Source organism: Crocodylus porosus, unplaced genomic scaffold, assembly GCF_001723895.1.
Source record: "Crocodylus porosus isolate Cpor-Errol unplaced genomic scaffold, CroPor_comp1, whole genome shotgun sequence".
NCBI classification, from domain to species: Eukaryota; Metazoa; Chordata; order Crocodylia; family Crocodylidae; genus Crocodylus; species Crocodylus porosus.
The window spans coordinates 55269481-55287559 of record NW_017728907.1 but is presented as its reverse complement, the minus strand read 5'-3'; the positions used below and the strand labels follow the sequence as shown (position 1 = coordinate 55287559).

General features: G+C 43.8%; 1 protein-coding gene across 1 annotated transcript; it reads left to right on the top strand.

Annotated features, from left to right (window-relative positions):
- Window positions 1-541: 541 nt before the first annotated feature.
- DHCR24 (24-dehydrocholesterol reductase) lies at window positions 542-16403 on the top strand. Its single transcript, XM_019531486.1, has 9 exons — window positions 542-841; window positions 5250-5405; window positions 7447-7552; window positions 7820-7938; window positions 8029-8292; window positions 9537-9680; window positions 11392-11589; window positions 12553-12731; window positions 14064-16403. The coding sequence occupies exons 1-9, from the start codon at window positions 611-613 to the stop codon at window positions 14215-14217; spliced, it is 1551 nt and encodes a 516-aa protein (XP_019387031.1). The 5' UTR covers window positions 542-610; the 3' UTR covers window positions 14218-16403.
- Window positions 16404-18079: the final 1676 nt, after the last annotated feature.

Sequence of the window (18079 nt, the reverse complement as noted above, 5' to 3'; positions counted from 1 at the left end):
GAGTTCTAGTTGTTTTTTTTAATAAGTTTTCAAGAGCCGCTTGGGCCGCCACTTGTTGGGGAGGGTTTGGACAGACACAATCCTGCCTAGAGCTGTGGGTCAGACTCCATACGACTCGGGAAGTCCTATTTCCTGGTACAAAGAGGAATTTTTTTTTTCCTTTGGACCTGTTCTTACTGAATTGAATCTGGCAAACAGCGGGGGCTGCTAACTGAGTCACTGCGGTCCTGAGCGGGGGCACCTCGCGCTGTGGCTGGCAGGGCTGCCCACGGTTATTGATACCTTGGCTGCCTTCCCACTGCAGCTGGGAAGCGCGGGGGCGCAAACCGGCAACATCCCACCCCCGCGCCCCAGCCCTGAGGGGACTGCCCCGGCGCTGCGAGGGGGGAGCGGGTAGTCTTTTGCCTCCAGCCAATCAGGCGGCGCAGCGCCTGGTCCGATGTCTTCCGCGACTCGCCATTGGCCGGTGCCCTCCCCTCGCCCCACCGCGCCGAGGGGGGTTCGGCCAATCAGCGGGCCGGGCGGGCGGCCGTTGGCAGCACGGCGCGGTAGTTGGCGGCAGTTAAGCGCTGGCTCCGTGAGGGGATTGGCAAACGAGGTGGCGGGTGCGATGGACCCGGTGCTGTCGCTGGGCGCGGGGCTGCTGCTGCTGCTGCTGTGGGCGCGGCACAAGGGGCTGGAGTACCTGCTGCTGCACCACCGCTGGGTCTTCGTCTGCCTCTTCCTGCTGCCCCTCTCCGTCCTCTTCGACGTGTACTACCAGCTGCGCGCCTGGGTCGTGTGGCTGCTGCACAGCGCCCCGAAGCAGCACAGCCAGCGCGTCCGCCACATCCAGGCGCAGGTGACACCCGGGGTCAGCGCAGCCCCTGGGCCTGGGGGCTGCCAGGGCGGGGTGGGGGTGGTACGGGTGTGCCTCAGGGGCATGAGCCCCTTGTCCCCACTTTTGGGCTATCGTCCGGGGACGGTCAGTCCTGCCCACTTCAAAACAGGGGCAGGACAGCGCTGTGCTGCCTCATCAGTCACCGCATGTGCGGACGAAACCAGCTGTGGAATTGCGACATGGTTTCCAGCTAACGTTGCCACGGGTCGGCTCCTTTTGGGTAGCTCCCCAGTTGTTTTGATGGTGCGATAACGACTTTGTGGCTTGTCTCCGCGTATTCAGTTGTGTTTGTACGTCACGTGGAGCCCCCAGGATCCTTGCTAGGTGCTTCATGTTGGACAAGGGTCTGTCTGGGAGGTCTGCCGCTTGTTGTGGGACAAGGTGTGAATCAGACCTGCTGTATGTTTTTTAGCCCCAGGTGTTGCTTAGGTCGTGGCCAGTCGAAGGGAACGGCCGTTTGTTCCAGGGATGAGCTGCGCATGCTGAGGGCTGTGATGATACTCCCAGGTTTCTGACTCGGATGGATCCGGTCATCTCTTGCACAGCATCCTGTTTTTGCCCATCTTTAGGTCAACGAGGATGCTCAGGCTGCAGCTCCACTGATGTAAACCAATCTGTCTGTGCGGCTCCCGCACGTGGGATTTGGCTTGTCTACTTGGTCCAGAACAGCCATACCTTCATGTTGCAAAACTTGCTTTCTTTGCTGGCATTTGGAAATGTGGGGGCTGGGGAGACTATTATAAAGATATAGCTGGTTAGTAACCAGCCCAGCTTCCTGGCAGCAAGTTGGCTTAAATTGTGCTGCTGTTGGCAAGTGTAGTTTTGAGTGGTATCATTGGCCACCTACGTTGTATAAATAGGCATCCTTTTTATGAATCCAATAATGAGGTTTGTGCCAACTCTTGCTGTAGTCTTTTCCTCCCTACTAGCATGCTCACCTCACCCCAAATTTTGGTATCATCAGCAAATTTAAACAGGTTGCTTTTCACCCTGTCATCCAAATCACTAATAAAGAAATTGAACAGCGCGGGCCCAAGGACTGAGCCCTGGGGGACTCCGCTGCCCACTTCCCCCCAGGTCAAATATGACCCATCCATCGCCACCCTCTGAGTACGACCCTTCAGCCAATCTGCAATCCATCTGACTGTAGGCATCAGTGCCACAGACGCCTAGTTTTTTAATGAGGATGGGGTGGGAGATGGTGTCAAAGGCCTTGCTGAAGTCTAGAAAGACTACGTCCACAGTGTCACCTGCATCCAATGCTTTTGTGACCTGATCATAAAAGGCAATCAGGTCGGTCTGACATGACCTGCCCCTAATGAAACCATGCTGGTTCCCCTTGAGCATCATCCCTGATGTATGCACTAAACCTTAAAATCACTGGAAATTCAGGTGGTGCAGGGCCAAATCTGTGTGGTGGTTCTGGGCACTGACTGCAGATCTAGTCCACAGACTGGCCCCGCACGTCTGGCCCTCAGAGCCAAAAGGTTGAGAACCACTGGTGTAGATCAGGGACACTCAACCTCCTGCCCATGGGCCAAATGTAGCCTATGAAGCCATTCTGTCTGGCCTGCAGGGCTCCTCATAGCTAGGAAATTTGGCAGCAGGAGAGTAGTGGCCATTTAATGCAGTCACCCTCCCCCTGCCAAATTCACAAACCCCACACTGCTGGCTGCAGTTAGGCCGCTTCTCCCTCTTCTGCATCTGGATTGAGGCTGGGCCATGCCCCCTCTCCCCCTCCCCAGAAGGGCTGGCTTGGGGCCAAGCCACACTCTCTTCCTCCCACCCCCCAGTAAAACCAAGCTATGCCCCCTTTCCCTCCCCTGCAGGACCAAGCCACGCCCCCTTATCCCTGTGCAATCAGGTTGCGGCTGGGTTGCCCTGTGCCCCACTCCGCATGGCTGAATGGTGCCCACCATGCTGGCCCCTGTGCCAGATCAGGACCACTAGCGGAATCCAGACTGCAGAGGGACAGGGCACTGCCCATCTGGCCAGCCAGGGGAAGAGTTTGAACACCATTGATATGGATGATTCAGGCACTTGACGATTGCCCTTCCTTTTCTTTGTGGATCCTGTGTGCATCTTTCTGTGCCGATGTAGTGGCAGGACTGGGGATGTAGTCTGCAGTTTTCTTCATTGTACACCTGCTACGGCCTGTTGGATGACTTAATTAATGTTATGTATTAATATTCATTTTCTCCATAGCTGGACAACCAGCATTTTATTATTGTTCAAAAGTTAATGGAATATTGGAGTAAGGCTGAGGCTTTTTTTTACTATCATTTTAGAAAACATGGAATTTTTTTCCATTACTTAACATTTTATAGTCTATCCCTCATTCCTATCTCACCCATTTTTCCTCTCTTACATTCTTTACAAACTAGCCAATTGCCCATCGAGAATGATGGGGGGAGAGGTGCGGGGGAAGCTTGCTAACCCTAACCACCCTTCCCTGTGCCACCACTTCCCAAGAGCAGGGGTGGGGAAGCTTCCCCCTCTTCCAGCACCCCATGCCGCCACCATCCCCAGGGAGCAGGGCCCAGGGAGAGGGGGCTAGGCCAGTGGAGCTGGCCTCACTCCCCTGCTCCATCCCTGCTGTCATGATGCTGCGCTGCCACCTCCTATCCTTAATGCTCTTGAAACACTGATAGGTTATTTCAGTAACCAGTCAGAGTGCTCCAAGAGCATTATGGACAGACAGACAGACCAAGCCCTTTATTATATTAGAATGTTATAGGTACATTTGAATATTAGTGTGTAAGGAATTATCCTTTAAGCTTTGTAATTCTCAGAAGCCGGCTGTCTGCATGCGTGCATTTAGGGTAAAATAAAATCACCTGCTTATAATTCTTGTTCTCTAAAATCTAGTCAAACTAGATCTGCAGATACATAGGGCCTAGGCCTGTGTGAAGCGAAAAGTCTTCACTTTGGATTCGGTGATTCGGAGGGACAGTGATTTGATTCAGTAATTTGAATCACTGTCCTGATTCAATTGGTCCAAATCTGAAGATATTCAGTGCCAAATCTTATTCAGTCATAGACTATACAGGCCGGCAGGCAGTGTCAGCAGGAGCAGCTGGGGGAGCAGCCAGACAAGCCCTAGCTTGAGCCAGCAGCCCCAGGAGAAGATGCAGCTATCCCAGCTGCTCCCCCTGCCATGCAAGGCAAGCAGTGCTGGCAGCCCCAGGAGAAGCCATGGGGGCTGGGGGAACGATTGGGGAGCTGAGGGATCAAACTGGGAGCTGGGGGGGAATGATCAGGGGTTGGCGGAATGAACAGGGGCTTCTCCTCAGCTCCCGGTTCAATCCCTCAGCTCCCCATCATTCCCTCAGCTACCCAATCATTAGCCCCCATGGCTTCTCCCAGGGCTGCTGGCTCAAGCCATGGCTCATCCAGTTGCCCACCCTACTGAGGTGAGGCAAGCAGTGCTGGCAGCCCCAGGAGAAGCCAGGAGCTGGGAGAGCAAACCAGGAGCTGGGGGGAAGCCCCTGTTTGTTCCCCCAGGCCCTGATCATTCCCTCCTGGTTCAATTCCCCAAATCCCAGTTTGATCCCCAAGCTCCCAATCATTCCCCCAGCTCCCTGATCATTCCCCACAGCCTCCGTAGCTTCTCCTGGGGCTACCAGCACTGCCTGCCTCGCCCCAGCAGAAGGAGCAACCGGACAAGCTGCAGCTTCTCCCAGGACTGCCAACTCAAGCCCGGGCTCATGCAGCTTCTCCCCTAGCTGCTGCCACTGGTACTGCCTAGTGCCTGCCTGTACAGTCTATGGCTGAATCTCCAAATCTGTCTGAATCAATTTGGTTTCTGATTTGATTTGGGGAGATCCATGAGTCTCCCGATTCAGATTCAGAGATTTGGCCACCGAATTGGGCCGAATCTCTTCCAAATCGAATCAGCTACCGAAGCTTCGCACAGCCCTAATAGGGACTGCACGAATGTATCTGTGCAGTTTCACTGTGACCTTTATCTTTGCCATTTTTTTTCACATTGTGGGCCAAATTTTCTGTTGTTACAAGTAGGTGCAGTTTCACTGACTTACATGGAGTTGAACCTATTATGCCAATGATCATTTTCAGAGTGACTCATTTTTCCTGTGGATTTTTAAAATATTATTTACTAGTAGTTTTTCTGAATAACATGCCTAAAGCTCAGAAGTATGGATCTTTTATAATTATTACCCTCAGATAGCTAGAACTACTGGTGCTATTTTGTGAAAAGTTCACAGGTCTGAGTCATGCTAAAACTTCCAGGCTGCATTATTGACAAATAATTCACATGCTTTCAAATTGGGAAAACAGTTTTCACTCATCATTTTCATGCTTGTATTTCTGTATTTCAAAGCATAAGTCTAATCATGAACTCTTGCAGGTGCGGGAATGGAAAAAGGAAGGCAGTAAAACATACATGTGTACTGGCCGACCTGGTTGGCTAACTGTATCACTTCGTGTTGGGAAGTACAAGAAGACTCATAAGAACATAATGATCAACTTAATGGATATTCTAGAAGTAGATACTGAAAGACAGGTAATACATGCAGAAAAAGTTTAGGAACAATAAAGTTGCCAGTATTTCATTATGGTTCTTGGCTAAAGGACAGCAGTGGCAAGTTTGCGTTATTAACTTACTGTGCTAGGTAGTAGTGTCTTCAAACATACTATATGGCTGCTAGTTTGGAAGGTAGTGTAATACGTTTGAGCATGCAGTTCTGCTCTCATAATTTTGTGGGCCTGATGTACCCAGATTTCTTAGAAATTTTTAAGATGTGGCTTAAAAAGTACACAAATTCTAGTATGATGTCGTTATGCATATTTTGGTAAAAAAAACTGAAAAGTTTTTTTTTTGTTGCAATTCACTTCTAGCATCAGAACAGAACAGCACCAATATTGTGCACAACAAAGAGTGAATCTGTCTGTAAAATTGAACTGCAGAGGAAATTATTTTCTTCCTGGAAGAGAAAATGGATAAGATACTGATTCATAGTAGAATCTGACACTCTTGAACAAAGCTTTTAGATACAAGGGTCTGGTATGAGCCAGCTCATTATTTGGGTTCTTATTTTGAGGACAGATTTGTGCCTAGATAATTTATTCTTTGATTTAAAAAATTCTCTAGCCCTAACAGATGCAAAGATAATCATCTTACTGGGCAAGCCTTCATAAGATGCTACGTCACTGTAGCAACAAGCTGTGGCAACATAGCATTGGCAGGCTCTAACCATGATGCCACCACTCCTGTGCAGTAGCAACAGGTGCTGCAGTAGTTCAGTGCTATTGCACAGTAGGGTAAGTAAACAACCCGTGTGCCACCGAGACTGCGCAGTACTAGCAGGTCCTATGCAGTCAGGGGCACATGTAGACGCACCCAAAGTGAATCATGTCATTGCTGTCTTTGCAAACCTCGCTACTGAAAATGCAGCTTTGAAAGACACGTGAAAGGCTTTGTTTCCACTTTCTTGTGCAACTCCCCTGCACTCCTCCCCGACTCTGAAGAGCTGGTCAAAATGACTTTAGGGCTACTTCCAAACTATTCAATACTATGCCTCACTCTGAAAGCCCTGGCCGAATTTTGTGAATGTGGTATGTTATGAGACAAACTTTTTTACTATATTTTTTTTCTGAGAGGTTTATGCATTTCATAAACAAAATCTAGGTATTTCTGAAAAAAATCTTGTGCCTGTTCAATTAAAGTTGTCTGCCCTTCCATATGTCTTCTGATTATAGGAATTGTGAAATTTTTTTGGAGTAATGTCCTCATTAAAGGTAACACTTCTGCTTTTCTTGAAGTGTTCTTTTAAATCAATTGATTCAAAGCACTGTCTCAGTTAAGAGTATCAAAATAGCTTAATTTAAATGATGCCAAGTACCTAATTTGTGGAAATCTTGTGTGTATATAAACTGGAGTTTTGCAAACATAGGAACACAATTAAACACTTCAAACTTCAAGAATATTAGGAGATGAGTATGACAAAATGAGCTTGCAAAGGGTATGTGTGCTTATGCATGCACCATTTTAAAATGGTAGTGTTTGTCTGTATGAGACACTAAGTAGTGACTACTTATTTATTTAGTACTTATATAATCAGATACTAGAATGCACAGTAACTGAGTTACTGCACAGTAGCTGGCTTATGTCTTTTAAGTGACACTGCTGCACAGTAGCCTAATAATAATACTGTGCAGTAGCATATTAGTATGGTCCGTGCTGTGACACACTACTACGTAATATTACTAGGCTGCTGCACGGTCAGTGTCTTGTGGAGACGTGCCCTTTCACAAACAGTAAACCCATCATATTTAATATTTTTTTAAATCCATGGATGGAGCATTTTATCTGAAAGAAATTGTATGCAACTAATCTGTGTAATGAAATGAACTCTAAAACATCAGCTGAATTATCTTTAGGGGATTTAGCAGGAGAATTTTTCAAGATGTTAGGATAGACAGCTTCACAAATATTTTTAGTTAAACTCTTGACTTGCAGTGTGTCTGAATTCTGATAATACACAGAAGTGCAATCCAGATTTGTGTTGTCAGCACTAATAGTAGAATAATATTTTTATTTTTAGGTGGTCCGTGTGGAACCATTGGTCACAATGGGTCAGTTGACAGCTCACTTGAACCCTATGGGCTGGACTCTTCCAGTGGTACCAGAACTTGATGACCTTACAGTAGGTGAGAAGTACATGACTTCTTTTTTTTTTAATTAAATAGGTTCTATATCTATAATGACATATAGTCTCAGCTTTTCAAAAACAATTTAAAATAAATTCTCACTGCCCTATATATTCTGCTGGGACATTATATTATAGATATTTTTCTTAGCTTTAAACCTGTTCTAAAATGACTGTAAGAGCCCTTTAAAAAATGTATTCTGTAAATTATTTTCTTCTTAAAGGGAAGTAAGTTTCAAATGATTGTATTGTCTGATCTCTTAATAAGGTGGTCTAATCATGGGAACTGGCATTGAGTCTTCATCCCATATCTATGGACTTTTTCAACATACCTGCTTGGCTTATGAACTTGTTCTCGCTGATGGAAGTCTTGTGAGATGTTCACCAGTAAGAGAAAATGTTATTTTGCAATGATTTACAATGTCATTGACGGTTGTAAGTATGGACATATGATTTAGTATGACATACTTTTTGCAGACTGAAAATTCAGACCTGTTTTATGCTGTGCCTTGGTCTTGCGGTACTCTGGGGTTCCTGGTTGCAGCAGAAATAAAAATGGTTCCGGTCAAGAAATACGTAAAATTACATTATAAGCCTGTAAGAGGTTTGGAGAAGATCTGTGAAAAGTTTACTGAAGAATCTAAAATGAAAGAAAACAGTTTTGTGGAAGGACTGATGTACTCTCTGGAAGAAGCAGTTATCATGACAGGAGTCTTGACTGATGAAGCGGAACAAGGCAAGGTAACTAAGGGAAACCAATAAGCAGCATTTCTGTTCTCTTTCATGAAAAAAAATGCGCTATATATGAGGATGTAAAACAAAAATTCAGAATTGATACAAGCATATACTTTTTAATGGACTATAAAATAGTTGGGGATGGCTGAAGTGGTTGAATATATTTAACAATACAGTTCTGCAGGCAATAATACATTCATGAGCTTACACCTGAATTTCCTATATTGATTGGTAGGTATTTTCAAACCTCTAATTTTTATTTTTCTAATACATAGTTTAGTCTATGGCCGCAACATTTCAGAATACAAAAACAAAAGCACCTCTACCTACTTATAGGAAAAATGCTATGATTTAAGATGGGAAAATAAAACTGGGGGGAGGGGGAGATTTGTATATATATTCACACTGTAGTAATTTATAAAGTAATATCATTTGGCTAGAAAATTACTATTAATAGTTGGCTACGAAACTGTTTGCCATGTGGAGACTTTTGCCCAATAATGACTTGAGAGAGAGCAATGTTCCTAAAATATCTACAGCTGCTTTAAATCAAAGCTGTCAAATAGCCCACATACAGCCCATAGAAACCTAGGGGCCCATGGGTTGGTCTCAGACCTACCTCACGTATCACAAGCCACACACACTGGCTCCAGTCTTGTGTGCTGTATGTGGTGCATGGAGCTGGGTGCAGAAGCTGGTGTGCTGGGTCTGTCTGATGCAGGCACAGCGTGCAGTGTGAGCCCTGAGCTACTGTCGACATGTGCTAGATGTGACATGTGGGGCTGGATCTGTAGTGTGTGCTGCATGTAGTACCTCACCAGACTAGCCCTCCATGCTAGCTGCAGTGCAAGGAGCTGGTCTGTGGGTACAATCTACCCCACATATTGGCCTCATGCCCCTCATCTGGCCCATGGGCCCAAATGAGTTTGGCACCCCTGCTTGAAAGATCTAATTTACTTTATAGAAGCCAAACCTTATTGTAAGTTAATGTTAATGAGGAAAAATTGGAAAAGACGCATCTGTACTATGGCATAGTATAAAACACCAACATATGAAAATCACATTTTAAAAGTTTTCTTGACCTGTATGCTATTCTTTTCTCTAAGAGTAACTGCAAAATGAAAGTCTTATGTTACCAAGTACACTTAATACCACATTTATCAAATTTTCAAGTAAGGAATAATTGTACTGGTATTTGTTGTTTCATATAGATACACACATATGCTTATTTAAAAAAATTTTTTTTTTAGATAAATAGAATTGGTAACTACTACAAGCCATGGTTTTTCAAGCACGTGGAAAAGTATCTGAAGGCTAACCAAACTGGATCAGAGTACATTCCAGCAAGGCATTACTACCACAGACACACACGTAGTATCTTCTGGGAACTCCAAGTAAGATTCTGATTGCCAAAAAGCTCTCTAAAATGGATCTAGATTGGAACCGATGGATATGCCTACCATAGAAATCAGAGAATTTTGAGTATTGCATCAAATTCATATTATTGTCCTCGTACTCTATATCAGGGTTTTTCAACCTGGGGAAGATCTTCAAAAAGTTTATTAAAGAGGCCATCCTTAATGGCCTGGCCAACGCCAACATCCTGAGGGATAGCCAGCACGGGTTTGTTGCGGGTAGGTCTTGCTTGACCAATCTCATTTCCTTCTATGACCAGGTGACCTATCACCTGGACAAGGGAGAAGAGATTGATGTCATATATCTTGACTTCAAAAAAAGCCTTCAATCTGGTGTCCCATGATCACCTCTTGGAGAAACTGGCCAATTGTGGCCTTGGGTCCACTACAATCCACTGGCTGGGAAATTGGCTCCGTGGTTGGACCCAGAGGGTAGTAATTGATGGAAATCACTCATCATGGTGTCCTGTGACCAGTGGGGTCCCCCAAGGCTCTGTCCTGGGACCCATACTGTTCAACATCTTCATTAATGATGTTGACATTGGAGTCAGGAGCGGACTGGCCAAGTTTGCCGATGACACCAAACTTGGGGGCAAAGCATCCACAGCCGACAGGCGGGTGATCCAGGCTGACCTGGACAGGCTCAGCAAATGGGCGGACGAGAACCTGATGGTGTTTAAAATTGAAAGAGACTTGGGGGGTCATCATTGACCACAAGATAAACATGAGCCTGCAGTGTGATGCTGCAGCTAGTAAAGCAACCAAAATGCTGGCTTGCATCCATAGAGGCTTCTCAAGCAAATCCCGGGGCATCATTCTCCCGTTGTACTCGGCCTTGGTGAGGCCACAACTGGAGCACTGCATCCAGTTTTGGGCTCCACAATTCAAAAAGGATGTGGAGAAGCTTGAGAGAGTTCAGAGAAGAGCCACACACATGATTAGAGGTCAGGAAAACAGACCTTATGACAACAGGCTGAGAGCCATGGGACTCTTTAGCCTGGAAAAGCGCAGGCTCAGGGGTGATTCTGGTAGCTACCTACAAGTTTATCAGGGGTGACCACCAGGATCTGGGGGAATGTTTGTTCACCAGAGCACCCCAAGGGATGATGAGGTTGAACGGTCATAAACTACTACAAGACCGTTTCTGGCTGGACATAAGGAAGAATTTCTTTACTATCCGAGCCCCCAAGGTCTGGAACAGCCTGCTGTCGGAGCACCTACATTGAACACCTTCAAGAGCAAATTGGATGTTTATCTTGCTGGGATCTTATGACCCCAGCTGACTTCCTGCCCTTTGGGCGGGGGGCTGGACTTGATGACCTTCCAAGGTCCCTTCCAGCCCTAATGTCTATGAAATCTATGGAAAACCTTTTTTTAAGGAGAGTACCGCTTCTGGTGGGTATCCCTCCTGGTGGGTACCCCCTTCCAGACATAGGGGATGCCGCAGTGGCAACTCGCAGCAGTGGCACTTCCCAAGTATCCCCACTTCTCTTTATGCCACATACCCCCTGGGGCCTTCCTAAGTACAACATACCCCTGGCTGACAACCCCTGCTCTATAGCCAAGTGTGATGTATCTTTCATTAGTTTAGTTTGACAATTGTGATTTAATGTAGCTGTCAAAATATAAATCTGAAATGCTGACTTATTTCACTTAATGTAGTCCCAACTTTTCTTTTTTCTCTTTTAAGGATATAATTCCTTTTGGCAATAATCCTGTTTTTCGTTACCTTTTTGGCTGGATGGTTCCTCCAAAAATCTCTCTATTAAAATTGACACAAGGAGAAGCTACTCGTAAGCTATATGAGCAGCATCATGTTGTACAAGACATGTTGGTTCCAATGAAAAGCCTTGAAAAATCTATCAAAACCTTCCACAGTGACCTTAATGTAAGACCACATCTTAAAAATCTGATACAAATGATACAAAGCTTGTAAACATTTTGAATGGTGATCCACTAGTCTTGTTTTACAGCTGTGCCTCTGGCATAAAATGTCAGGATGTTAATTTTAAGAAAATTATGACAGTTAATTATACCCTGTTATGCTACAGATGAAATGAAATACTTAGCAAAAAGGAGGAGGAGAGTAAATCTTAAGATTCAGGTTGCTAGAATTTTTATCTTTAAACAAACAGGTTTTTTTAAAGAAACAATACTTGGTAAAACTTGATCACATTTTGTTTTATCTGAAATGGTTGACAAAAACATAAGTGTTGTAGATGTCATAGTCGAGAAAGTATGCAAGGCACAGATTTCTTAGGCTGATATCTTTTTTCGACCAACTGTATAAGTTGGGATAGAGTTAGATAAACTTTCGAATGCAAAGACAGTTCTTCAGGTCTTGCATTCAAAAGTTTATCTAACTCTATCCCAGCTTATACAGTTGGTCCAATAAAATCCATCATTTCTGATAGATGTGTAAATTTATTTCCTATATTTTGCTTTCAGCACCTTTTTACTTCAGTTGTTACAAAAAAATCAAACCTGTAGGTTTGAATTTAGATCTCAGCAGGCAACAGAAAAAGTCTTTTCATTCATCCTTTTAATTTACTTGTAATTTAAGTCAGTTAATGATTTGGGATCTGAGATTGCTTTGATTTTTATTTGAGGTTAAAACCATTCTATTTGTTTTCTGAATATTCAGGAAAGTGTAGCCCTACAAAAACTTTTGGGGTTTTTCATTTCACTATAAGATGGAATCAATCAGTACAGCATAATTTAAAAGACTATCAGTATTAGGTTTGTACTGAAATGTTTTGGAATGTGTAATTTGCTTGTAATTTTGTCAGCTTCATTAACAAAGAACAACTTGGTGTTTTGCTCTTAAATAAATATATTTCCTTATCTGCAGGTTTATCCCCTCTGGTTATGTCCTTTCATATTACCTAATAACCCTGGTATGGTCCATCCAAAGGGTGATGAAATGGAACTCTATGTAGATATAGGAGCTTATGGAGTCCCCAAAACAAAACAATTTGAAGCCAGAGCTTCAATGAGACAAATGGAAAAGTTCGTAAGAAGTGTGCATGGGTAAGATCCTTAGTCTTCAGAACAGCACCACATGATTTACTATCTTGCTGCTTAATCAGATGTTTTTAACTTTATATTATTGCAATATTAAATTGTAATTATTCTGACTGTATATAGCAGGGGCAGGCAAAATACTGCCCGTGGGCTGGATCTGGCCCACCAGGCACTTTCATCCAGTCTGCGGCACCCACCAATGAATTGTACCCCACCCAGCCTTTCTGCCCATGAGGTTGGGAGCCAGATGCCCACATATACACACCCCTGCCCACATATCCTATTGCACCTTGCTCCCACCCTTGTGGACATAAGGACCCAGCCTGGCCAGCAGCAGCTTCCAGGTGGGGCTTCTCTGCCACTGCAGCCACTGGGGACCTGCTCAGCTTCCCTGGCATCCCACTTGCCCCAAGCAGCAGACAGGGAAGTGGCAGGGGTGGAGCTGCATCTGAGTGGGAGTGTGGGGCTGGGACTGGCAGCAGCACAGAGCCCGTGCCCAGGGTGGGTGGCAGCAGCATGGAGTTTGGGTGGGCAGGGTGTGAGGGTGGGGTGTGGGCACACTCCCCCCGCCCACTTCACGCATGGTGCGCAGCCCTGGCAAGCAGCAGCAGGCAGGGGCACTCGGAGCACTTGTGCCTGGCAGCACATGCCTCCAACCAGCACTGCACATCATGGTGTGGAGCACAGTCCCCACTGAGCAGTCTATCGCTGGCACTCCCTCTGTGCAGAGGCAGCTCCAACACTCGTGCAGCACTGGAGAGAAGGCCCACGCACTGGAGCCAGCTGCCTTCCCTGCTGCACAGGTTCCTGTGCCCTTGCCTGCTGTCCTTACACCCCTGCACTCTCCCACAAACACTACACACCCACACCATGCTCCCAAAACCCCCCACATATCCACAGCCCTCCAACCTACCCTATGGCCCCCCCCACACACAGCCATATCCCCTCACAACTCCCCTACCCAACCATACATCTCCCACACACCCCACCATACCACCTCTCCACAATACACGCACACACCCCCATGCCCCACCATACACACACACCCCCACACAATATATAAAACTAAGAATTTATTTTTGAGTTATTATGCAATCATCCCTTTTTATAGTACACAAACAAATCACGACAAAAACATTTTTTGTAATAAAATTAAAATACATTATAGTAGGTGTCTGACTTATAGTGTATGATTTGGTTTTTATTTGCTCTTTTAAAAAGTGGAACTTAAATATCATGAATCATAGCCATAATGTATTGCTTCTTCTAAATTCCTGCATGTTTTTACTTTAAATTTTGCAATGGCAATAACATTTACTTACTCCTTTTTTATTTCAGTTTTCAAATGTTGTATGCAGATTGTTATATGAGCCGTGAGGAATTCTGGGATATGTTTGATGGTTCCCTCTACCACAAGCTGAGGGAGCAAATGAATTGCAAGGATGCCTTCCCAGAGGTATATGATAAAATCTGCAAAGCAGCAAGGCACTGAGCCTTAATAACTTAAGCAAGCAATCAGGGAAAAATGGATTTACCAATAGTTAGTCATTACAGTCTTACAAAAGCTTTATTACTGTCCAAAATAAGCTCATTACTGTTGATGTTTAAAAGTACAGATTCCTACTTTATAAACTTGTATTTAATAATTGTTAGTTATGTTATAAAAACAAATTTCCCAACTCAAAGTAATTTTATTTAAGGAATCTCAGTCCTACCCTGTGACATCTCTTTATGTCTTAGAACATAGTGATGTATATGTGAATTAATAGCTTTTCAATCAGTAGGAAAAGTTGGAAAGAAGAAGATAATTAAATAGATCAAGTTATTTACTGGATTACATGTATTATACCTGAGACAGATAGTAAAGTTATTGAATTAGATAATGAGACAAGTCTCAGAATTAGGTGCCAAAGGGGAGGGAATTACTTCAGGTGTAATCATAGGTTTAAAAATGTTTGTTTCAAATCAGTAACTGGTGCAGGGCTTTAAATTTAAGGGAAGTCAAGAGCTAACACAATTCAGATATGGTTAATACATTTTCAAATTAAACTCGCAGTTAACAGAGCAGACAAATGGTCACGAACAACTTGCCTCAGTTTGAAACCTAAATATTAAAGTTTGAGAAAATCCTCTTCACATGTGCCTGTCAGATTTGTACTGATTCTGATCAAGTGGGTATGGACTTTAAGGATTTGTTTATTATTGCTTATCAGTATAAAGTTTGATATGTTTTGAAGGGGAAACATTTTGGCTTGTAGACTACTGAAAAAACTGCTGCTATTTCATATAGACAGGTATTAACAGTTTGTACTTGTCACGGGGTCTGGTTTTTTTTAAGGTTAATTTTAGTGCCTTATAAATACTTGGTTAGAGAAGACATGGGTAATTTCAGATCATTTTGTTCTTGACTTGAGAAGAAATATGTCCTTTATTTATACATGGTCTTTTTGAACAGTTGTTGAAGATTGACTGTCACATACAACCGAAGCTCCAGTTTTATAGTGGAATATGAAATGTGCCAGATGTGGTTCTAGTGAGAATATTAGCTTTCCATTTTAGCTGGATTAGTTTGATGGGCTTTGTAGAAGGTCCCCTTCAACCAACTAGAGACTAATTTCATAAGGAAAACTTTTGGGACACTTTCTACAGCAAAATGTAATTGTGTCAGTTTGCACCAGTGACCTGCTTCATTCAATATTTTGTCTGAGCATTGAAAAGTAGCGAGGTTGCATGTGGCACCCTGTTTTAAACTGATTCCACGTCTGATCCAAAGAGTACTTTGAATTTTTACTTTATCAGTTATTAAGCTCATGGAGAAATGTTTGTTTTGAGGGTTTGCCTTCCAAGTAAAGCAAAAACCTCTGAACAACTACCAGTGAGGGAGTTTTTTGCATCTTTTAGTTTAAGTCTAAACCAATGATTTTATTTATTGATAGATGGACATTTATGACTCAGATTAAACCAATGATGAAGCAGTTGCCTGAATAAGCTTGGTTATTCATGGCAAGTGATTAATATTGGGCCAAATTGTCATAGTGCTGGTACTGCCAAGCAAGGAAGTAAAATGATGTAAGGTATAGCTTTTTACATCCATATATGGAATGGATGGGACAAAAGTGACAGCCTGAATGTTGTGGTCAGCCCACTTGTGTCAATGGTAAGAGAGAGGTATGCTGTGCCAGGTATGTGCCTCAAAACATGGAGGGGCTGATAAGGCAGATGAATCATGATTTGAAGGATCATAATCTGATTTACAGTCTGCTCCAGAGACAACACAGCAGAAGCTGCCTTTTTTCTGTGGCAAAGCCATGGTTTAGCCCATCACTACCCAGAAGATAATCTGCACAGGCCATGAATTGATAGTTAGCTTTTTAAAAATTCAATGATATGCAAGAATTTTAAAATCAAAGCTGTCTCTCTCTAACTTATGTATTCATAGTCTTCAGTTATACACTGTATTTGATTATTCACTTCATAATGGATCTGCAAACTTTGGTACATGGTATTAATGCTGTTACTATGAGCCTCCCAATCACATACGCGCACTCTTAACACATGCACATGGCTGCTGATGGTGTTGAAACTCTTGGTTGTATGACCTGTTGAAACTATAACCAGTTGTACTGTTACAATGGTGTTTTTATGGATGATACAATAAAAATGTTCTAAGAGAATCAATTTTGGCTTCCTGTTTTATTTTGGTATGGTTAAAACCTGAGCATCACAGAGCAGAGCGTACCTGGAAAGTAGCACCCAGAAAGAAGTTGTTTTCAGCTCCACTGAAGTCAGTTGGGTTTCATCCTGGTGAGACAGTCTAGCCATGTAGAGCAGCTTGCAGGATCAGGGCTCAATTCATTCTTTGTTACCTTGGTAAGTATTGATTCAAGTAGCTTCATGCTTTTCTTAGTAATCTCAACCATGAAGCTTTTCTCCTTGTCCTTATCCTTTCCCCTTAACCACTTTCTCCTAGAACAGTGGTACTCAACATTTTGGCCCCATGAGTCAGATGAGTGACTCAGAGCCTGTCCAGAGGCCAGATCAGGCCCTAGTAGGCTGGTGTCACATCCCACTGGGACTGGGTCCTGGGGGTCCAGCACTACCCCCTCCCAACTCCCCACTCTGATATTGGATCCTGGAGCCTGGCACCAGCCCAGCCCTGCATGCTGGGCTCAAGCTCTGCCACCACTCCTGTCACCAAATTTTTTGACCCATGGGGAGCCCTGCAGATGGCATGGTGCCACAGGCTGGATCTGGCCTACAGACCAGAGGTTGGGCACCCCATTCCAGAACAGTTTTCTGTGTTACTATGACTATCATTGTAAATTGAGTACATCAAGTGCTGTATTTTGTATTTTATTTTATTGTATTTTAAATGCACTGTTATCAGTCCCTTAATACAAGGGTGACATGCTTCAAATAAGTAGGGAAGTCATTTGAGAGTCAAGCAATGACTGAAAAAGCCAATTCAAGATCCATGTGTTCTACTGCAGCATGGCAACTAGGAGTGGATCCTGGTAATGTCAGATCACAGGGCTTTCCATTTGTCTCTCATCTATGCCACCATAGTGAGGCAAGTTTGCTCTACATGATTGATGCCTTGTCATATGTCATGTTTTAAATGTATATCTTCCATACAATTTTATTTCAGCATTAAAACTAGGCTGAGGGCTGCCATGGCTTTTTTCTGCAAACCTAAATCTTTTTGGCATGTAGCTGTCACACTGATTCCCTAGATTAGGATTTTCCTGCTAGAGGAACAAGTCTTACATGTTTCTACACTCACCTGAATTTGCTAGCTGCTGGCTGAGTAACCTGAAATATAACTAGTTTATGAAAGCAATTATATAAATGTGATTTGCTTATAGTAGCAGGGGACTGGACCCAGTGACTGAGAAATTCCCTTCCAGTCCTAAATTCCTATGAACAATCCAAGTCCTTTTCCATGTGACTGGTTCCTTTTGTTACCCCTGCTGCATTTCTCTAGGTTACACATGCCCACCAATCCAGACATCTTCATTTTGCTCCACCAGGGACCTCCTTTTTCCCACCTACTCATTGTATTATAACAATCTGTATTTCTTTCACTGACCATATTTTTAGTTGCATTCAGTTGCTTATCCCACCAAAGGCTAATTGTAGACTGATTCACATATTTAATCAGGCTCATCTAACATCTAATTACAACTAAAATTATCTCAGTCAGGTAGGAGCATTATTAATAGAGCCTGCAAAGATTAACTAGTCCAGATTATATATCTTTATTGCTGTCTTTTATACTTTCTACATTTCTCCAGTATCTTCCCATAACATAGTTTCATAGTTGTTAGGGTCGGAAGGGACCTGAGCAGATCAAG

Bases quoted from the DNA above. Each gene is read 5' to 3' on its own strand.
- DHCR24 (XM_019531486.1), top strand. From the start codon at position 611: ATGGACCCGGTGCTGTCGCTGGGCGCGGGGCTGCTGCTGCTGCTGCTG. The intron at 5,406-7,446 runs GTAATACATGCA...TTTTATTTTTAG, and splicing joins AAGTAGATACTGAAAGACAG to GTGGTCCGTGTGGAACCATT. The intron at 8,293-9,536 runs GTAACTAAGGGA...TTTTTTTTTTAG, and splicing joins ATGAAGCGGAACAAGGCAAG to ATAAATAGAATTGGTAACTA.